Source organism: Glandiceps talaboti, chromosome 12 (genome assembly GCF_964340395.1).
Source record: "Glandiceps talaboti chromosome 12, keGlaTala1.1, whole genome shotgun sequence".
NCBI lineage: Eukaryota > Metazoa > Hemichordata > Enteropneusta > Spengelidae > Glandiceps > Glandiceps talaboti.
In genome coordinates this window covers 14,789,686-14,814,445 of record NC_135560.1, presented here as the reverse complement: position 1 = coordinate 14,814,445, position 24,760 = coordinate 14,789,686, and the positions used below count along the sequence as shown (strand labels likewise).

Genomic DNA, 24,760 nt, shown 5'->3' with positions numbered 1-24,760 from the left:
TCAGTGGTTCGTATTGACCTTATCATAACATATTTAGGATACAAAATTCCATCGTTCGTAATACAGATGCAACTCCTTGTCATATTTACCTAGATAATATGTAGTCTTAAGAGAACTGGAGCTATTCAGTAGCATATCTTATCAACATACAAGGAGCTCCCTTGTGTCGCGTACTCTCACGTTTATTATTTTAAGTTAATGGAGCGTAATATTATACCAAGATTATGAGTTGCAGGTCTGTATCGTACGGTTTTATTTCATGAATTTCAACTCAGCTGGAAGACAAAACGACGTATGGTGACCGCTCGAAATAAATTGTGCAAGTTAAAGACAAGTTTTTTCAACGATACCATGTAAAACGGCATTGTCGATGTTGCCATGATGTTGCCTTGCCTTAGACGCCGTGACATAGCAGAGGAAGTTTGTCTGCTGTGGACATTGTTAACGTATCTGTTTACATATAACGATTCTACAGTATGAACATCTTTGAAACTTGTGGAATTCGTGTCATCTGCACCACTCACTTGTCAACAATTAGTCACAATATTGCCTAGAGGAGTAAAATCACCATTGACACTACATTTCAGGCGTAGCAATACTACTGAGTAATACCGATATCTGTACATGCATACAAAACTATCGACACCACCGCCTATAGTCAATCTTTCCTTTGTTCAACTATAAACTTACTAATTAAACAATTGAATTGTAAACTACCCCCTTTATAAACATAAATAATCACACACAAAACGAAATGCTACAAACAATAACTCGTGGCTAAAATTAGCACATGCGAATGCTCTCGTGTTATGATCATAATCTAATTCGTATTCTCGTCATTTCCTGTTCAAAACTGTTTAATTTAGGATATGAGTTTCAATTTATTTATCAAAATATCTTAAATCGTTTGGTAATTTCACATCGAGCTCTAGCATAGGGTAATTGCCCGTATGTTAGGTAAGCAAAGACAAAGTCTTAGAATACCATATCGAGTTTAGCGACGAACAAAAGTTAATTTGCAAAACTTGAAAGGTACTGTACCTAAAATATGACTGACTGATTAAAACGTAGAACATGTTATAGTGTTCCAGTCTAGATTATTGCTACAAAGTGACAATGTTTCATTTTTTACATAAAATGTTCGTATACATATAAATCTTATGTATTAATTCGATGAAAAAAAATTAATTTTCAAGTTCACCACTTGTCTCCATATTGAAGTAAAGGGATGATAATATTCAATTGAACAGACCCTATCAAAATAAGTTCATCCCGAACTCTATCAATCAAGCAACCAATCAATACAAAGGTTATAAATTCAGAAAAATATTGAGTATACTTTTTAAAAATATTTCCACAAGATTTGAAAGTCAGAAATGCAAAATGAGAATTGCTATGCCGATAAAATGTAATGGTTATATGAAAATGGTAGTAATAAGAACTTGAGAAGTGGATAACGATAATGGAGATGATGACGACGACGATGATGATGATGATGATGACGACGACGACGATGATGATGATGATGATGATGATGATGATGATGGTGGTGGTGGTGGTGGTGGTGGTGGTGGTGGTGACGATGACGACGACGACTACGATGGCTGTGGCGGTGTTGCGGTTGTAGTGATGATGGCAATGATGATTGTTATCATAAACATACAATCAAACAAAACGTAGATTGCCGGACAAACTTTGACCACTATGATCAATGTTTGACTTTATAATTACGTTTGGATTATAGCATAAAACATATCTGCATAGTAAAAGAGGGACTATCTGGAATCTGTCAGATATCTTTCGTAGATCAGTCTAAAATATTCAATAATCCTATTGCTCAACATCAGAGTTTCATTTGGGTTCAAAAGGGCAACCCTTCTATTGTTAGTCAATAAAGAAAAGGAGACTGCTTTTAGGTAACTAAGCACGGTCTCGTTTTTAAGGCACATGTTGTTTGCATGGGTGACAGTGCGCATGACACACACTTTGAATTAATCGTTCCAGGTGTTTCAGTCAGAGTTGACTGTCCTTCACATAAAATACCATCATGCCTGTCACAGATTAATGGCATTCATTTCAACACGATTGGCATTCTTTCCCACCGTTGGTGAACATGTTGGGCATCAAATCAATGATCTTTCGAGAATGTCAAATTCCAGTCTTCCGTGTCACTTTAAATGTTGTCTGTCTGTCTGTCTGTCTGTCTGTCTGTCTGTCGGTCTGACTGTCTGTTTTAACGTCACACTTGACGACCAGATATGACAAAATTCATTGTCTGTCTCTCTCTAGAGTTCCAGATCTCTACTTTCGAGAAACTGCAACAGAAATTCTCTCCGTAAAAGTACAGAAGATCACGCCCGTGTTTTCATTCAGATGTTGTCGAAGATGATGATTCAAGTCTACTATGACATTGATCACAATCAATTGTTCTTGTATATCGTTGGAGGAGACAGTAAGATTCCACATGTCCCGCTGATTACAACGATCAGGAACACCCACAGAAAGATACGATCTATTACCATGGCAACGTACTTCCAGTCTTCGCGTATCTATAGAAACGTAGAATAACAATTAGATGATATACTTTAATTTAATTAGTAATGAAATTTCTACTCAGAGTCAACAAATTATTGGATTCGCTTCAAGATGTTTTTTTTTACTCTATGAGTAGGAATTTCATTACAAAGTATGGACCCAGAGTCCATGAACATTCATTTTCGTACAAGCTGATGTGTAACTATTACAATCGACCTTACTTATGTGTGTGAGTATGTATGTATGTATGTATGTATGTATGTATGTATGTATGTATGTATGTATGTATGTAATACATGTATGTATGTATGTATGTATGTATGTATGTATGTATGTATGTATGTATGTATGTATGTATGTATGTATGTAATACATGTATGTATGTATGTATGTATGTATGTATGTATGTATGTATGCATGCATGCATGCATGCATGTATGTATGTATGTATGTATGTATGTATGTATGTATGTATGTGTATATATATATATATATATATATATATATATATATATATATATATATATATATATATATATGAAACGGTTGTGTGGGGGTGGGGATGTAAACAGGTTGTATAAAGTAATATGATGGTTTGGCTTGGTGAGGGAAAGATTAATGGTAAAACATTTATTTCAACAAAATATAACTATGGACGAATCCTTAAAATATTTGCAATCGGGTGAGAGTGAGAAATGTGCGTACGAAGATTTTCAGATCAAGCAAGAGAATACCCTTTAAACTACTCATGACCTCTGACCTTATTTTAATTGTCAAAGAGATTCAGCTTCCGTTGTAAAGATCGTCTACGACGCTGACTCTGTTGAAATGCAAAGTTTGAATCCAACATCTTCGACTGTTGGGGGCGCTAGTAACTGCCTGAGACACATTTGTCGAATACTAGTAATTTCAAATTTCTGCAGAAGCCTTTATGCTTAACATAACATTGCCCTAGTTTCATGTTGGGTGTAATTATAGAAGAAGAGAAAAACGTTATCATAAATTATGTAAATGAGTTTAGTTGGTAGTTTAGTTGGCGCAAGACCCGTAGTGATCATCATGAGGCGGGTTGAAGAAATCACAATTTTGCTCATTTGGTGAATTTAAAGCAGATGGACAGATATTTTGTTTTCTTTTGATGACCATTCAACAACATCGACTGACTGACTGGGTGATCTGGACATTCTTTGAATCGAAACCATGGTAACAGGTAAATAAACGAGTGTTTCTGAAGCTAATATGAAAACAGCAAAATAATCTATTTTGAAACTATATAATCTACGTCAATTTTAAATTTCAAATAGTAAACTAGATAAGAATATGAGATAAGAAGTGTGTACGATTCACTTCGTAATTAAGGAGTAAACATTTTTTTTTCATTTAATAGACAATAAAAACAATGGAAATTTTTGTCCATGACACTGTCGATAGAGGAATAGTGACTGGTAACGTAAATGCTTCTTTCTGTTTGCTTGTGTTATCAAAATACTAGAGATATTTCGAAACGAAACGGTCCGAGGCTCTCAACTTTCCATAGTCACAGTACAAACGGTTTGACACCGTATTGCATGTAATTGTAGGCTTAATCGACTATTTGTTCATTTTTCTCCTTCCCCTGTAATCTTTAACTCTTGGTTCAGCGTTCCATTGAAGCTTTTCATACATACATACATACATACATACATACATACATACATACATACATACATACATACATACATACATACATACATACATACATACATATTCTGTGATTTTATCTAATAGTTATAAATGTCTACTTTGAAAGTTGTGACAACAAATTAACTATTTACGGAGCATTACGAGATACTATGTAGAGCACATTTAATTACCATGTCACGTGATCATGCAAGGGTAAACAAAACCAACTTACAGTTTGATATTCGTCTTCGTTCCTCAAATGTTGAGCAATGTACGTCACTCCATGTATTGCATCTTTTAATTTAGGATCTATACCTTTCCGTTTCTTCGGTCGCAATGACTCCGCCCTCGGCCATCCCTGGTCATTTTTGCCAAGTTCTTCAGATATTGAATACAACCTTTGTCGAGCTTCGCAATGTGCTCCCCCACAACGATAGTTTGAATTGCCACGCACGAGATCAGACAGTTCAATACCTCCGTTTGGCAGTCCTGGATTACTGGGGTGCATTTCCATGTAACAGTCTTTCTCCGATATGTGCCTTTTCATCATAAGTAAGGGTGGCAGTATTTCGAGAAATAGTCTACGCACCCATTTAGGCATAGTGTGAGTACTGGGAGCGCGATGGTGAATATTTAATACTATCACAGTGACTACTATAGAAACGGTCACCAACACCATAGTAAACAAAAGATAACGTCCAATCAACGGAATAACAAGAGATGTTGGAGGAATGATGTCTGATACCAGCAACAGAAACACAGTAAGAGCCAGTAATACAGAGATACACAGTGTTATCTTCTCACCACAGTCTGACGGTAGATAAAAGACCAATACCGTCAAGAAAGAAATTAATACGCATGGTATTATTAAGTTGACGGTGTAAAACAAGGGTTTTCGCTTAATGTGAATCGTGAAAGTTATATCAACATTGATTGTGTTACAACATGAATACATTACAACGTTTCTCTTCCCCGGTGTATTCACGATATCCCATTCACCACTCTCCCAGTAGTCTTCCAAGTCCACTTGTGCAGTTCCAGTTTCATCAGGCTCGCTCAGACCTAAGTCTACCAGTGCCTTGTCGTAGGTCCAAGAACCATATTTCATGACACATTGTTGCTCGTCAAACGGAAAATACTTGACATCAATATTACACGAACTTTTGTAAATTGCAGGTGGCAACCAGTACACCAATCCGTCATTATACACTAACGCTTTAGTCATTAGTGTAACTTCATAATTACCATCAGCACTACAAGAGAGAGAGAGAGAGAGAGAGAGAGAGAGAGAGAGAGAGAGAGAGAGAGAGAGAGAGAGAGAGAGAGAGAGAGAGAGAGAGAGAGAGAGAGAGAATTAGTTGAGAGCGCCCTCATATACAACATGACTTGTTCTTAGTTCGAATTGCGTTTTACCACTCACACACCACACACAGCTTTAAACACTAAGCTGAAGGTATCTGCAAAATTGGCACGTTGTTTTTATATATATATATATATATATATATATATATATATATATATATATATATATATATATATATATATATAACACGTAAATTCTTAAATTCGCTCCTAGGTCTGTATTCAGCAGAGTTCGCTAGATCAACTTCACACAAACAGTCAACATGAATATTTTGTGAAATTTCACAGACACGTCACAAGTAAATTGTGGAAAGAAAAAAAATAGAACAGTTTTAATTAGGGTGTGCAATGTTTATAAATGGCATTTTAGGCTTACTTATTGAAAAGAACGATGTCTGGTAACCACAACATCTGTGAAGGCACTCTTAGAAGAGTCAAATTGGCGTACTCCGCTGGATCCCATCTCAGTCTGTAGTCGTACCAAGCCTAAATAATTATGAACATTGATACGAAAAACACAGGTATTTAGATATTAATAGAGATAATGTACATGTGGTCATAATTATCAACAATAATGACGTCAATATCATCATCATCATCATCATCATCATCATCATCATCATCATCATCATCATCATCATCATCATCATCATCATCATCATCAACAACAACTTGAGCTTCTGTTTTACTTACGAACCTTGCTAATGGTCTTATCATAGTACAAAATACATATAGCTAAACATTGCCTCACAATACATCTCAAATAATTTCGAGTCGTTTCACGATTGAAGCTGGGTTTATATACTTTTTAGGTCATTTTGGCTGCATGTCAAAGGGTACCTGTAGCAGTTTATTTACTAAATCAATGATATAATCAACAAATCAATCAGTTAATCATCATATTTATCAATTGATTACTGACCCAATCAATAAAAACAATCATATGGTAAAAATCTCACCTGTTTGAGCCATACATTGGCCGTCATTATTTGATCCTTTTCGTTCTGAAAGTACAGAAAAAAATATTTTAAAAAAACTACATATATTAATTTACTAAAAGCAACGGTGGTGCAATTAACGTGACTGCAAGTGAATTTTGCTGTACCATAGTAGCTAATCTAGAATATGCTGTTCAATGAAACTGGAAATAATTACTATTACAACGGAAAACAAGCTATCGGCAAACTTAGCCAGACACAAACTAATAGTATTGTTGTTGTTGTTGCATTTGGTAGCTTACACACACATGAGTGAACAGGGTGCTCTGTTGGTTATGTGGATATCATTCTATTGTGATCAAGATAGTGTTAACAATGAATGGAGTTCAATAGACATGGCCACTTGGGGATAACTGGGCTATCAGAGACGCCATCCTAATATGGGTAATTGCAATTTATAGCTGATGTCAACGTACTACAATTGTAAGTTTTGATTTGAGTCTGTGGGGTATTTTGCCGATAGTTCATTTTCCATCGTCGTAATTCGAATAGTCATTTGTATGAACATGAACTTGTAATTGCAGGCATGTATTTGTTAACTGGTAATGACATTCACTATCTTTGGTCATTTTGAAAATGATCAATATGACCAAAAGGCACACGCACACATACGCATCGACACACATACAGTGTGAGTATTAAAATATTATGGCAATAATATAGTTGAATAAAATGCGATCATAACGTTCAGTTATGCACTATTATTTATCAGACGCCTGGGTAAACTTTGAACGCGACTAAAACTATTTTTGGGATAATAATCAATACCTGCTTCATTTTTTAGAGTGACTGCAAGTACTGTAAATGACTAATGACTGGCAAACTTTCTTATTTTCATTAATATAAATTTGTTAAATTCTTGATACGAAAGGAATGACTGCTGGCATTTAGTTGTGGATAGTGCAACCATTTGTACAATGTCGATGTTAATGGTTTCATATGAGTATAATATTTTACTGCTTGATGCATATAAATTTTCTTGAAAGTCATTAATTGTAGTATGTTCCTGTCATTACTTAGTACACACTGGATGACTTATAAGGGATGTTAAATGTCACACTTGTGCGACTACTCGAATTTAGCAGATTTTACGAGTCGATGCAAAACTGTAAATTATTGAACGTAAGTGATATATTGATGGTATGACTACGAATGCTTTCATTACTTCTGACCTTTGTATATTTTTAAGTCTAGCAACCCAGCTACTACCAAACCAGAGTGACTATAGAGTTTCAATTAGCCAGCACGATGTTTTTGCATCTGACACAAAGTGTTTTGTTACAAATTACATAACACAAAATACAGATCTAGACACTGATAGCGCGCCAGCACATATAACGTGATACACCTTAAACTCACTGTGAACACAAATCACCATCAGTATTAGATGACTCAACAAGGAAGATTCAAACACAACACTGTTAATTTGTGTTTTCAGTGAGATAAAATGTAACCTTTCGAGTGCGTTCGCTTTATCAGTGCCCGTTTTTTGTTTGTGTAATTCCTAAGAAGTAAAACGTTCTGTGAGGTGTAAACAACGCCGTGCCGTCTAATTGCAAATCTATAGTCTTTCTGTTGGGTAGTGTTTTGGGGGCCAGTTGTCGACGGAAAATCGCTAGAAGGTTGCATATCTGAAACTGGACCGTCTAACATTTTACTGAATAATGTAAACGAACCTTGTAAATATTATACGTGTTATCAATTATAGAATATAGTAGGGGACAGGTACATCGTAATTAAAATAGGTACAGTAAATAGTTACATGAATATGGATAAATGTGTAGGTAGGTAATATTGTTGGAAGGGGGGGGGGTAAACATCAAAGCAAAATTATTACATTGATTGGTATTAACCATGTATGCATTCTGACACTTTAGGGGATTGACATGTTTTAATAGTCTGACGTATATAGTGTCTAAACTCAAGGGAATCTGAAAGTTAAGTATCTAAGCATACACGATCAAGGTACGAGATGTAATCTGATCGCCCTTCACCCTAAATCAATCTCCAACTGTTAACATAACTATAATCTGACGTCTACGGCTGTAACTGCTAATAGGTGCCATTTTGCAAAGGCAATTTATTTCAAATGTCTGGAAAAGTTATTTTTAAAGACATTTTGAAGGAATACTACTGTGTAGTGTGTGAGGTTGTTATATTTTCCCCGTAAACTTTGTATTTGCTATTCTTTTAGTCATGCAGTTTCACGTAATTGTTATCGTCATTGCAGCCTTGTTTACTTTGTGATATTTACTATTTTAGCCACGTGAATTGTTACTGTCATTTTATCTTTATATTTTTTAGCACTGTTAATTAGACCAATGGAAATATTTGTAATTGAACTTGTTATGAATAACACCCTCAAATGACACGTCAAGTACTAATTTATTCTGATTTATCTTTTTTTTCACAATCACTTGTGTTTATTTAAAGGATAATCAATCACTTACAGGTCCACTTAGAAAAACAACGACAACAACAACAACAACAACAACAACAACAACGGGAGCAGCAGCAACAACAACAACAACGCATGATAAATTTACAAACATGGAACAGAACGCTATATTCAAAATAGAGATACCATATACAAATTATACAATTTAAATTTTGAAATTAAAAAAAAGCACAACACTAAGATAATACTTATAATAAAAAGAATGATATAATACCGAAAGAAATATTATCATTCATATTTTGTCTTCAATATCGAACTCTGAAATCAGTTATCGAAGAGGTGACGTTTTCACCTATATATCATTCGATTAAGTTCATTTGCATATAGTGTTAAGGTTTTCAAAATCACCTCGGCAGCTATAAGGTCAGAATTTAGGTAATTAAACTGTCTATTTCAACTACCGATACCGATCTTCCAAGTGAATTCCCTTGATGACATCCTGATAAAGTCAGTCAACTGCCCTCTCTGTATCTTACTCATTATTTTAGTAATGGACGTCGTCTACCATAATGAAATATATAGCGTCAGTATAGTTAGAAATAGAAAATGCACGGCCACAGTATAATATCTGAACGGGCTGGTAAGAATGTAAGGAGAAATGTGATAAGAAAAGGATGTAATGAAACATTTATTTTTAACAGCTGGCGCCGAGCAATTGTGATTGGAAATATTCCCACGCAATTATATATTTCAATCAATGTGGTCTAGGTATGAAAAATTGTTGTGTTCAAAAGAGGAAATTAATTTATAGGTTGTGACTAAAGTAGACTTTGGGGGGGGGGGTGTTGTCATTCATCAAACTTGAAATTTGTCCTATTTATTTGAAGGACAAAGTCGTATAATTCAAAGATTTATAAGTATACTTCGAAAGCAACACAGGCAGGACAAGGAGAAAGAACACATTAATATACTAATATAACACAAATACAAAAACAGGAACTTAAACCATAGACACTATATATAGAAATTAGCCCTTCCATTGGCAATGATTAATGATACACATACATACATGTATACATACACACAGACAGACCGACAGACATACATACATATATACATACATACATACATACATACATACATACATACATACATACATACATACATACATACATACATACATACATAAATACATACATACATACATACATACATAAATACATACATACATACATACATACAAATACATACACACACTCATACACGCTATCTATACCGCCCACCCACCCACCCAGCCATGCACTCACTCACTCATTCACTTACTTACTTACTTACTCACTCACTCACTCACTCACTCACTCACTCACTCACTCACTCACTCACTCACTCACTTACTTACTTACTTACTTACTTACTTACTTACAAAGATACAAATAAACATGGAAAGGAATATTATAAACACGGAAAAAGAATGACAAAACTCATAATTTTCATCAACGATTGAATAAACTATTTAGCACAAAATAAAATCAAAAGTCACCACATAATTTTCAATACTACATTGTATTGGACATCGCTGAATATAGAAGAATTGAATTCTTGGCAAATAATGACAGCGATGCATTACATGCATGTGAAGGTATTACTAGTAGGATAGTGTTTGGATTGTATGTGCTTTTAACTGACAGCGAGTATGTGTGCGTGTATTTGCATATAGATTACGACAATTAAAACTACTCAGAAAAATACTTTTATTTGATGAACATCTTCATTATTCCAGAGGTTTATAAAAAAAATTATAATTATAATACCTTAGTTCTCTTGTTAATATTACACAACGTGGGAATTCCGAAACAAACAAAGACCAGAAGAGAATGAATAAGATGACCCGCGACGTCCAAATATTCGCTTCGAATTTAGCATTGCAAAGCATAGATAATATTTGTGGACAACAAATATCGATTTAAATGTCAGAATAAACAGTGTAGTTTTCGAAACAGCTGACATCACAGTGGTGGTCACGTGACTGTGGTATATTTACTCTTTTGTAGTCGGCTTTAGAATCTTTCAACATTAGAGTAGGTTACATAAAATGTTACATTAATGGATGTGTCGTTTGAAGATCTACCTTGTGCATAAACATTGGTATTACATCAAATTGAACGAACTTCAAAACGAATGAACAATGTATTAATCATTGAGCCATAATTGTATTTCTTTCATCCTATTCAGGAAATGCAACATTTATCAGGGAATTGAGAGTCAATTCGAGATATGTTTGATATTTTTCATGGCGTAGGTGAAGCTAGCTTGCTGCACTGCGACCGCCTAATGGAAAGACCAAATGCTACAATAATCTGTAAAGTATTTCGACACAGCAGTAACACAGCGGTACGACAGTGGGATAACCTTGATGTATTCTATTTATTGATTCAGGAATACATATAGATAGATAGATAGATAGATAGATAGATAGATAGATAGATAGATAGATAGATAGATAGATAGATAGATAAATAGATAGATAGATAGATAGATAGAGAGAGAGATATAGATAGATAGATAGATAGATAGATAGATAGATAGATAGATAGATAGATAGATAGATAGATAGATAGATAGATAGATAGATAGATAGATAAATAGATAAATAGATAGATAGATAATGAAGGCATCTTTCAGGAGAGAACAGTGAGTTATGGCTTAAGTCCTAAGTTCTGGTATTAGGTATATATATATATATATATATATATATATATATATATATATATATATATATATATATATATATATATATGTATATGTATATAAATATGTATATGTATATATATATATATATATATATATATATATTGTAACCTAAGGTATAGTATTAGTCAAGTAAAGCCTGGTATATTATAATGACTAACATCGGTTAAGTGTTAACTCTAGTAAAACCTATTTGATTTTACTGTTATTGAGTAGTTGTTCAGTATCTCGCCCTTGGTGATCAAACCAATATGAAACATCTATTTCACTTAGTGTGTAGGTTGTCACACCATGGCACTGTCTAGAAGAGTTAAATTCACAGTGTTGCCATACCTAACGCGGGATGTATTGTAACGGTATAAAAAAAGCAAGGGCAAGACCTAACTGTTACAGATTTCGAAAACTAATTTAGAGATGAGTATACGTGACGACACCGTGTCGCCAATCTTCCATTCTCTATGTCAATCATCCCCCTGTGGCTGATGACATACACGTGTGTAAGAGCATGATGTAATCGTTAATAGAGGTCGTCTAGTCTGAAGATACGTCTGTACTATTTGCAAAATACAATGTATGAAGGGACATTCATTTACATAATTCAGTGTATTAGCATCAGGTTTATTGAAACGATGACATCTTACTTTGCTATAATCTCTCGTTGTGATGAAATACTTCAAGGGGGGGGGAGGGAGAAAAACAATTTCACCCCATACAGTGGAGAACTTCGGTGATGGCAAAAGAATAATTCCGAACGTCGTACTCCTTTGCTTTTTAATTTCAATTATTTTTTTTTAAAGTTTCTTCAATTCTACGAGTAACACATCTTTGAATTAAAGCTTCCCTACAAAATTATCTGGTGGTCGTTTTTTTAATTTAATCCAATTGTTAATGTTTCTGTCACGATTGTTATTATATTGATCATCATCAACAAATTAATTACCAGTTAATTAAAATACTTGACTTGGGTGTGAAATTGCCTGCGGGGGAGCCTTGTGAATCAATCAGGGAACAGATTGCGAAGCTTGAATGCTATGTTTTCCTTTGCGTTTATTATTACGCAAAGAAACATTCCTACAAATTTCTACATTATAGCTATTGTATACACATGTGCTTATAAACCGTTGGATGTGTGAGCTGTCATCATAATGACGTTGCGTATAATAAGGTTTAATATATGGATTACTTGCTTCGCTGTTACCATCGTCACCTGACAGAAAGGCACATGTTTTCTTGCTATCGTGAGTGTATCTAGTATCTAATACCAAATCCGCAGTGTTAGGATGAACAATGTGTACAGTGTGTACATTGTCACAAAACCTCTTACAGGAGAAATGAAGTTACCTTGGTGTTTCACTCAAGAGGCATGATGGTTTTTTTTTATACACAGAGAGATGACTTCAAAAGCAGAAGAAACAATTATTGTAGAGGTGTCGCTCACAGTGGAGATGTTGAAGTAGACAAGTCACCATGGTGATTATCAGTAGGAAAGTAAACGATAATGAAGCCATGATGAACATCAAGTACATGTGTATTTTGTTTTGTCAACAGAAGCTTGTTTCTATTGTATTGTCAACAAATAACAATGCTTATCATTTTTCAATGTCACTGGGTAATTATAAAGGATTCTGCTGTGTGTGTTGTGTCCCTCTTAATGTTAGTCCAGGGTTGAACTGTGCTGTGTAAAAATCGCCATGTCCCATGAGTGAAACACCAATACAGGCCATTTCATTTTTCCTGTAAAGTACTGTCCGAGAAGTACCGTGTTACAGTAAAAAAAGCGCCTTGTCTAACAGTTTTGTCACAATAAAACAAATGTAAAGCAATACCCCATCCTCCCTCCTCAGAGACTAGACACACCCGTGTAGTGCTTCAGTAGGCTCTTGCCCTTCAGAGATCTAAATTTATCCAGGAATTCACTGCTATTTAATTTAATGAAATATGAAACAGTGGCAGTCGACCTGGTTTAATGACTGCTTCTCTACATCATAAAGTCTGCTCTCAGCTTCCTTTAGGAATTTTAAATTTTTTATTGAGAAACATAACAGGTGTAGTGACTAGCGTAGACTAGTGTAGCGATGGTGAATATAAAAATATGACTTCTCTTTACGACCTGTATATCCGCTGTGTGTACCAAAACAAGGCTTTTTATCGTACACACATGCGTAAGTACAAATTCAATGCTAATATAATTCATTTTCGGTCATTCTAGTGAGTTAAGTCTATTGACTACTTAATCCAGTGAGTTAAAACTAACTCATACACGAATTTTTTAGAGCCCTCGAAATTTGCTGCGAAATGCTTTTTGTGATAATTACGTATTCCAATTTATCGTATGTGTGTGTATGTATGTGTGTGTCTGTGTGTGTGTGTGTGTGTGTGTGTGTGAGTTTGAACAATTATGCAAAAACAACGACATTAGATTAGAAGGAATTATTAGTAGAAATCAGGTTTTGAATATTGCTAATAATTATAAACACACCAAACTGTGTCGGATTTAATTTATTATTTTAAGATTTGCTGCCAATGACGTACTGCATAGATAATAACTGTAAAATGACAGTCACACTTATATGAATGTACATGTCAAGTCAAACAAGGGTATCAATGTATATATAAAGCAACGCGTTTTATCGGAGTATATTAATAAATGTTGAAATGACAAGACATGACGTAATACGGTACGTATGTCATGGCTCAGGTCACCCAGCCTTGATCCTTACCTAGGTCCTATCTAAGGAGTACCAGGGGAGAACACAACAGACCTATCAAATATCAAAATTGTTTGCTTAATACTTTATTTTGCCCAATTTACACAGCTATGATGCTAACATTTTGATCAGAACCATTTCTTAACTGACACCCATAAAGTTTACAACCTACACATTGGGTCTATGGATCCTCATTAAATAGACTATAGTAAAGATATTGCTTGTTATTTGTTCACATAACACACACACACACATACACACACACACACACATACATACATACATACATACATACATACATACATACGTACGTACGTACGTACGTACATACATACATACGTACGTACGTACGTACGTACGTACGTACGTACATACATACATACATACATACATACATACATACATACATACATACATACATACATACATACATACATTGTTACTTTTTCTTGTCAAAGAAAGTGCGAGAGGTATACAGTAAGGAGAAAAAACACGGCCTTATGTCTTCTCCTCTACGGCTATGTGATATCGTTACTGCAGAAAATTATTGCAATTCATACAACGTAGAAAATATACATTGAGAACATTCAATTGAGATAAATAAGACAGTGAGTATAAAACGAAAATGTAACACGAAAAAAAACACTTACCACGTCTATAAGTTGTGACATAGTGAGGGCAAAGTTCACAAACAGACTGTCAGACACATTTACGACAGGTCTGATCAATCTGTTGTAATTTCCGAAAAGTCTTGCGAATAGTTGCTGTTCCGGTTCAGCTCCCCCATGCACTGAAAAGATACAACGTAAACTATGCATTAAAGATACATATCTCTAATATCCAAAGTTACCATAGGGGGTCCTGTAGTAGTCCGTGTAAGAAGGGAGATCGAGTGATCCAAATCGTGTAACATAATTTCAGTGATTGACACAGCCTTGTGGTTCATTGACGTAAAGCCAACGGGGATTCTTCGACACTTTAATTGTCATTGCACCCGGTTGGTAATCTTCGAATCAAATTTGATGCTATTTAAAATATCAGGTTTTTGTTAATAACATTCTACAGCAGCTATGGTAATGTATTCGCCGCAGCTGTGCGGCTGTCATTCCCGATAAATTGTGCCGTCGGTCAGTTTAGACTTGATAGTTGAACTTACATGAGATGATGAAATAAAAGATAGCCACTCCACGCCCAATTAGACAGACAGACATACACAGATAGATAGATAGATAGATAGATAGATAGATAGATAGATAGATAGATAGATAGATAGATAGATAGATAGATAGATAGATAGATAGATAGATAGATAGATAGATAGATAGATAGATAGATAGATAGATAGATAATAGATAGATGGGTGGGTGGGTGGATGGATGGATAGATGGATGGATGTATGGGTGGATGGATGGATGGATGGATGGATGGATGGATTGATGGATGGATGGGTGGGTGGATGGATGGATGGATGGATGGATGGATGGATGGATGGGTGGGTGGATGGATGGATGGATGGATTGGGTGGATGGTCGGTGCAAATAATGTAATTTAAAATATTAATTATTCATTGTCTGTAAGAATGAAGTGTATGATTCTTCAAATTTTCACTGAAAGCAATTAGAAATCCTGCACGATATGCAATGATTAATATTCTAACCAATTACATACTTCAATGACTTACATCATGAGTAGTCCAATTTATCCTTATTAGTAAACGACGTGTATTTCTATAACGTTAGTTTCAAAAGGTTATATTGCGTGTTATCCATTATATTATAGTGTGTGTGTGTGTGTGTTTGTGTATGTGTGTGTGTGTGTGTGTATGTACAATGTATGTATGTGAGTGGGGGGGCTGTTTCTAAAGGGTGTAGAAGGTGTAGCAAAACAAGTCCACAGGCCACGGAAGGTCATACACGGTCACTTGTTCTAAATATGCCACGACGATCCAGAACTCAACAGAGCAGAACATTCAATGGAGGGTAAACGAAGTGTTGTCAGATTGTGACGTCATTGCGTAGATTAAAGCCACTGCCTGTTTACATGTGGTCACAGAAAAGGCGGTTTTAAAAAACCAATCGTTTAAAATTGAATTCAGAAAATCACACTGCCTTTAATACTTATTTGCGAACATATATCTTACGGACCTTTCATCGGTCACGTATCAGTAAGTGCCAATTAAAATATGAGTCTATTTCGGGTTTCTGTAAGGCCAATGGAAAAAATGAGTGTTTCAGGTAACCTGACTGACCCTAGTTTAAGCCGCTCATCCTAAGCATTTATTTCACGTTCAAAATGCAAAATGATGAGCACTTATTTGTCTAACTGCTAGCCCTTCATTTAAAGTTGTGTCCTTTATGCTTTCTCAAAAGGATTCCTATACACATCTAATTACTGCTGTATCAGTATTGCCAATACACCACTCGCTAAATCGCTAAAATGAGAAAGAAAATGGCTTTTGACGAGAATGTTTTTGGGGATACTCATTATACAAATTCCTAATGAGGAATGAGGACTTCAAAATGCATTTTATATGAAAAAAAAAGTCAAGCAATATACGACAAATCAATGTATCATGGAGTGAAAAGAAGGTCTAGAGTAAAGTGCTAATTTGAGCACTAATCACAAGTACAAAGTTGCGTGTAAGTTATGTACTGGTGTAGTGTGTGGTATGTTCACATGATGAAAAGATAACTCACCAAAATCATATTTCTAATTTTTTTCCTTGGAATTTCACGTCAGTTTGATTTTGATATCTGAGTCGTATATACCTAGTGGTTAGATTTTGTATTTGTTTATGGAAATGCGATATCTGCCATTTTTCTAGTTTTGGTGAATTTGTTGTGTATATTTTGTCCAAAAAGACATTATTATTTTCGTATTGCTAACTTAACTCCTCATCACTTGCCTTTTGCATTTGGTGTGTAAATTCCTATTATATAGAGACGAGTTCATGTATATTTCTTCACGGGATAAAGTTATTTTGTTGTTGATTTTTGTCAAAAATGTTAATGTAATATATATATATATATATATATATATATATATATATATATATATATATATATATATATATATATATAGTTTTACTATTACGCTCTGCCACTGCGGTATAGAGCACTGTCTTAGCAGTTTGATACTCACCGAGTTATATATATATATATATATATATATATATATATATATATATATATATATATATATATATATATATATATATATATATATATATATATATATATATGTATATAACACGAACTAATTTTATGTTACCCTCCCAAATAATCAGGGCGTTCACTAACATAGACTTCGAATAGAGTTTGCATAATACAATCTGAATGTTGTCTTCACATACAATCATCCTTTTCATTTCTCAACAGCTTGCAACTTAGCTTAGGGCTAGCAGCAATGCAAGACTTGCCGTACAGTAATAGTTGATTTCATTTAAGAAAATGGCCTGGAGATAGGATCGCATATGCAGCACACGTAAGGCCGTTTACCAGAATAATGCTTAAGTGTTTAATCTGTGCCTTGTAGAAAAAAAATAGCAAGTAATCGAAAGTTTACAAATACACCACATGTAGTATTAGGCATGTTGAAGGTTATAATTACTTTAATAGGAATTCGGCCATTCCTGCAAAATCCGCTGCAACAAGAATCGTTCTCAGTGCAACACCCGCTGCAACACGGTGAACAAATCTGCGATAGAACTCGTTGCTCAAACATAAGAAATTCTCACATAACCATAACAACTCGTAACCAGCCATTGCAATTAAGTTATACCATGTCGGTCAGCTGTGAGTCTGGTGTCAAAATAATGTCATAAATTATGGTAGAATTTAAAGATTGAAAACATCATGCTAATTATCACCAATATGCTAATTTATCTATTAGAGTGATGAAGGACGCTCGTCACGTATCTTTCCAAATACTTGACAGGTCTGTTTTCTGCTTTCAACTCTGATATCATGACTGATTATCTGAAAGACTTCCCGGCCCCTCCTTGACCGCAATTACAGTCTTTAAGAAACATTTCAAACAGATTTAGAATGTAAATCCATGGTCGAGAGAGATTTAATTTACACAATACGTGGAAGCAGACGAACCTATTTTCAGTCATTGCATATTTAATTTGAATAACAAGATTAACTTCACTTGTATAACTTGAAAGTCTGATTAAAATTGGCATCGACATAGGCAAGGTTATCTGAAATTACCTATGCCATTCAAAGAAAAACATGACTTGTGTTTCCACGCGACATGCTGATAAAATTGGTATTTGATCAGCAAATCCAAGGTGTAAGTCATATTGTATTGTATTGCATTGCATTGCATTGCATTGTATTGTATTGTATTGTATTGTATTGTATTGTATTGTATTGTATTGTATTGTATTGTATTCCAATATTTTTCTTCATGCAGTCGGAAAATGCTGAAAGTTTTGTCACCACTCGTTTAGCACCTTGGCGTGACAGGGTCACTTATAATTTTCTTGGCTTAATGAAGAAAATCACTTGGGGGAATAATGTCTAAATGCTCCTTACCAGATAATAAATTTATACAAAATGGAAGCTAGGCTGTAACAAAATATGAAAGATATACATACATTTACTGGTAAAATTACACAAACCTAAGGACTATGTTTACAGTTGTCAACACAAAGTATTAAAGAAGCTGAGAAAGATGTCTTTTCCAGAGAATAACAGTTAAACATCTCAAGACAACTTTGTAACTCAAGAAAGCTGTACGATGGTATATATGTTGTATATGGCCTTGGATTGTCTACAAGAAATTGATCAGACTGGCCAGGCAATAAATAATCATTCTGGTCACGCCATTAAGTTAAACACCTGTCAACATACATCATCAACTCTGTCTGTTCTTAGTGTCTGTCTGTCCGCCATTTGGATTGTCAATGCTAAACCTGTCATGTTTTTTGCTTAAAAATCCGTTTGTAGTCTGTTCCGGGCTGTCTCTAATCTTTGCCCTTTGTCATGTATCTATGTCTGTCGATGTGTCTGTTTGTATGTCTGACTGACTGTTCATCCGACCGCCCCTCCCCCCGGCCTCTCCATCTATCTATCCATTTATCCATCCATGCACCCATCCATCCATACATCCAATGGATTCAGCTATCTATCTATCTATCTATCTATCTATCTATCTATCTATCTATCTATCTATCTATCTATCTATCTATCTATCTATCTATCTATCTATCTATCGATATATATATGCACAATGTATATATACATATGTATGTATGTATGTGCGTGTGTGTGTATGTATGTGTATATATGTATGTATATATGTATGTATGTATGTATGTATGTATGTATGTATGTGTCCTCCTGATTACATCATCTCATCTCATCTGTAATAAGTGTTATCATTTCTATCGTATATATATACATATATATATATAATGTGGTTAGACTGATGTGTCTCACTGGGTGGGTGAGGCAGTGCTAAATTTAGTCGTCAGATCACGAAGATCGCTCAAAGCGTGAAACTCTTAAGTTGTGGCTTATGACCTGCTAATTTCTCTGATTAAGTCTAAGTATATACATATAGTACGACCTATCAACATAGTCTGTCCTAGACTACCTGCATGTGTTATATGGAGGTGAACGAGCGCGCGCCAAATCGACCAACCCATTTAGATACCATTATTAGTATTTTCCACACAGCTATAGATGAAAACTAACATTGATATATATGACAGTAACTGTGGGTAAAATGTCAAAATCAGTATGCCAGTATGTATTATCCAAACTGACGGCGACTAAATATTTGGTAAGTAGAAAACAGGCATATATAATAATGGCAATATACCATTACCAAGTTAATCTTGAGAGTTTTATTATTCTGGATGAGTTGGTTCTCATTTTTCGCATGGTATCAAAAAGCAAGGAATTTCTCCAACATTTAATAAATTTGTCATGCAAGAGTAATGACACCGGGTCAACTATTTAGCTGCTTTTTAACAAGGCTGTCGAGTGCGAGGAAAATTTATAGTTGATGGCTTTTCCAATCTTACGAAAGGCACACTTCGTGTTGAACTATAGCACGGCAATGTAATATTTCAATAGCGAAATGATCGGAAATGGCATTTTGCTAGCACTGGAATGAAGGCCGTGGTACGTATTGTGATTTGGAAAATTACAATTTGAAAACTACATATGTATATTGTATATTAAAGCAGCGACACTTGTTAATTTCATATATTGGTAATATGGAATTTGTTAAAGTGAAAACATTCAATTTTAATCCAATAGTTATTACTATCCATAAAACTGTCTGGACTTTTCGGAATGATGAATTAAGAAGTCCACATGTCATCAAAGTTTTATCTGGTCTGCTGGTTTCACTACAGTATAATTCGTCATGGTGATGAAATGGAATTAGTATCAGACGCCTTTACAAAAGAGTTTCGTCCCGTCGCATTTTCTTTCTGTCTTCAATCAACTTGTTATAACAGTTAATACATCATATTGAAGTAATGTCATGTTTGTATCCGTATTTTTTTGTCCATTTGCCATGTATCTGTTCTACTTACAGTAATAGTAATTTAGCCACAGCGTATGATACATAACTTACGTGCAATAAACAATATTTGTATGGCTATAATACAGACAACCGTCTCGCCTCGTGCGAGTGTATGCACATCATTAAATTCTAAACAGTTCCCTTGTTCCCAGACTGTTTCCGTACTTGTTCTAGACTACATTTTTTATCTCGGAAAGTAAAAAGATCAAACATTTAAAAAAAAAAATACTTATAAGTTATAGCATTTATTTGAGGTCAAAGGTTACTCGGCAGCAGCTGATTCATTAATAGTACATTGACACTAATATAAATTGAAGGCAACGACACTGTTCATAGTACATACTGATTTGTGACTCCAAACTATATGGAACTGTAGAGAATTTAAACTTTAAATGGGTTCAATATCATAGAGAGAGAGAGAGAGAGAGAGAGAGAGAGAGAGAGAGAGAGAGAGAGAGAGAGAGAGAGAGAGCGAGAGAGAGAGAGAGAGAGAGAGAGAGAGCGCGCGCAAAGTTGGAAAAGGAATGCCGGACCTACTGTATAATTTCTTAATTTCACTTACAGTCGCACACACCGAAAAACAGACATCAAAAGTAAAAGTGTACACACAAGAATATGTGCGGTTATATACATATATGTGCGTGCGTGTGTGCGTGTGTGTGTGTGTAAACGCACATTGCCATATATATATACAAAATGTGTATATATATATATATATATATATATATATATATATATATATATATATATATATATATATATATATATATATATATATGCATACGTGTGTAATGAAGAAGTGTAATCATTAATGTTCAAAAAATAACTCGAAATGGATAAAGTACATTGCCCACCTGCCACCTAAATTGAAAATTAAATAACTAACTTTAAACGGAAATTTAAAGACCCTGCTATATTTACATCCAAATTAAAATCCTTTATAGAAAGTGTGCGCACATTTCTACGCATTACGACTAAATGATTTATTAATGGAAACCGGAAACATTACGACGTTAAGTTAGAACGAGAATCCATAAAATTGTACTAAATAACTACTTTTAAAGATTCATATACTGGTATTTTTCTCCGCCAAGTGCTGGGGGGGGATTCTGATTTGTTATTAAGATCAATACTTTTATGTACTCATTCATGTAAATTTAGTTTTTGGTATCTGTAAAAGAATCATGTCCGCAATGTATTGATTGATAAGAAGTTGAACTCGCTCAATTTTCAAAAGACTTAAAAAGTTAAATCGTGAATTTAAAAAAAATAAGATAACATTTTTTTAAAGTGCTTAAGTTTGCATTTCTGCATGCTTAATTTATACACACTGTGTACTTTTATGTATGAAGTATTAAACTCTCAAATCCGTCGTTCATAAATATTTATTCGTGGCTGACCGCAAGTCGCCAAACTTTCTAGCCGCGGGAACCGAAATTTCATTTTCGGCGGCGTCGGTTCTCTTACTTCAGTGTGTACTTGTATGGGTTGATGTTAAACCCATGGTGGCTAGTTGTAGTCAGCGTTTGTTGATGTCCAAGCCGTGGTGACTAACACTCAGATCTCGTTTATAACAAGCAAGCCGAAGAGCAAAGAATGTGTGTAAATGGTTTTATCAATCAATATACACAGGTGGGATGGTGACATTATGTTGACATTTTCACAAACTTTCCCCTAATAACGTTAACCCTTTGTTAAACAAACGATCTCCAGATTTTAACTTTAAGTAGGCCGCCTCCGTAGAGATTGCATTATCGGTGGTTATGATTCACTCAACGTGTTAGTTTTCTTTCAAGAAATCACGCCACTAACATCGCAGCACAGATTCTATGATTGCTATGCTAGCTATTGTGCTCTGTTGTTTGTTTTCAAAAGTCGCTTTAGAACACGGAGTAATGATTATTCTCAAGCATTATCTGAGAAAGAGAGTACTTTAAACAATTAAAGAAACGGTGTTTTATTGAATCACAGTCAAAACACAATGATGTTAAATCTGGAATGCGCTGCTTAAAAACAAAACACGAAGTGTTTCCATTGCCTTCTTAATGACAAACTCAAATTGAAATGTCAGTTTTAGACTTAGGTCAATTGGGTCTTTGCAATTTCTTTAGAAAAACTTTGTGTACCTTCCCGTTTTGTTGAGAGATACTAAACAAACAACAGATTCAATTTGTCCTGTGCTAGCACTTTTTTTTGAAGCATTCTACGTGTCTCGATGTATTCAGTTTAAGATGTTTTCAAGACAAGGCGTCTTTTCACCATAGTACGAGTATAGTCCTCAACCCAAGACCATAGTGTATGTTTGTGTTTCGTGTTTCAATGTACAATATAGGGTTTGTGTCTTCTTTGTGTAAATTGTTTGTCGCGAAGAACTCAGCATTATTAAGATAGACGTGCCCCGGTAGCGCATTATTTCGATAGGGTGGATATATTCCCACGAGGTTGAAATTTTGGCATTCTCGTCTAAGATCTACCACTGAAAAAAAATGATTTAAATTATATTCCTAAACTTTAATCTTTTTTCTTATAACTGACATGTTATCAACTTGAACTTGACCGCTGTACAATACTGGTAAAATATTTTTGTTTAGTTTTATTTTCAAAGGTGCCACAATCAAACATTAGAAATGAACACATTGTGCAAGTTAGCCATTGATAATTGTATGTGTGACGATATAGCTGGCAATTAATCAGTGTATTTAAATATAGATAGTGCTGCTTATATAACGATAGCCTCAAATAATTTCCCCGGGGCTAAAAATGGTTGGTCGAATGTCGACTTTCATGTGATAAGCTTTACACACAAAATGAAAACTAGAGTAGAACAGATATTTCCTTTCAACCCATTTCCCACTCAAGAAGATGCTACGGAAATTAACTTTGACGTGGCTAGAGTTGAATCAGTGTTTAGTTGATAACTGATAGCAGTAATAACAAGTAGCTAGAAGTACTAATGTTCATCTGGCAACTGTAGTAGTTGAAATGTCATGTGGCAGAAACCTACACTATGTGGCAAAAACCCTATGCTGGCTAAAGGCTTCAGGAAATGAAACAGTGATGTGATTCCTCACATAAATTTTCGATTTCACTGTCGTGTCGAAATTTGATCAGGACACGGGGTAGTTTCTACGACATTACAGACATATCGGGGACTGGTGCAAATAACAGCTGGTGAGCGTTCCGGTCATCAGAATGAACATACCAAAGGACATTAAAACGTTTCTCAATTCGTTGGCCTCGATGGAGTGGAAACGTTATTAAAGATAAACAGTACGATTGTACGCACATTCAGTCTACCCGATACCATTTGTTATAATTTGTTATTCTTGTGTGATTTGTAAATTGGTGATTAAAATCACGATAGAATTTTCTACGTATATAAATATATATCTGTGTGTGTGTGTTGACACTTACCTTGATGTATGGGAGTCGTTCCCGAGAAGACAACGACCAGAAGGGCCACTTTAAATACATCCATGGCGGTGTGACCATAATCAGTATACACTACAACGTCATACCCTGTTGTCTATTTCCAAACGAAATGGATAGATCCTGGGTGTCAATTTACACGATTCGACAAAACGACGGTTGAAGTCAACAGCTACACGCAGTACGTGCTGGTGTTTACACAGACTGACGATCGACTTGTATTGCTGGGCGTGTTCTCCCCGCTCAAGACGTTAATCAATTACGCCTGCGAAAGATCTCCGATCCCACGAATAAATGCGTCGCCCGCATCAATTTGAAAATTGGTGGCGCGCTCATCGAGTACACGACCACAATGTGTCCAATAAAAGCATCAA

General features: G+C 34.9%; 2 protein-coding genes across 2 annotated transcripts in view; one reads left to right on the top strand and one right to left on the bottom strand.

The window, feature by feature from the left end:
• Window positions 1-24,760, top strand: part of LOC144443383 (dolichyl-diphosphooligosaccharide--protein glycosyltransferase subunit KCP2-like) — a 466,884-nt gene that overhangs the window by 231,266 nt on the left and 210,858 nt on the right. The window lies entirely within an intron of this gene.
• LOC144443501 (neuronal acetylcholine receptor subunit alpha-2-like) lies at window positions 1,706-24,644 on the bottom strand. Its single transcript, XM_078132996.1, has 6 exons — window positions 24,372-24,644; window positions 15,062-15,201; window positions 6,519-6,563; window positions 5,936-6,045; window positions 4,430-5,450; window positions 1,706-2,549 (listed from the first exon to the last, which is right to left on the bottom strand). The coding sequence occupies exons 1-6, from the start codon at window positions 24,433-24,435 to the stop codon at window positions 2,421-2,423; spliced, it is 1,509 nt and encodes a 502-aa protein (XP_077989122.1). The 5' UTR covers window positions 24,436-24,644; the 3' UTR covers window positions 1,706-2,420.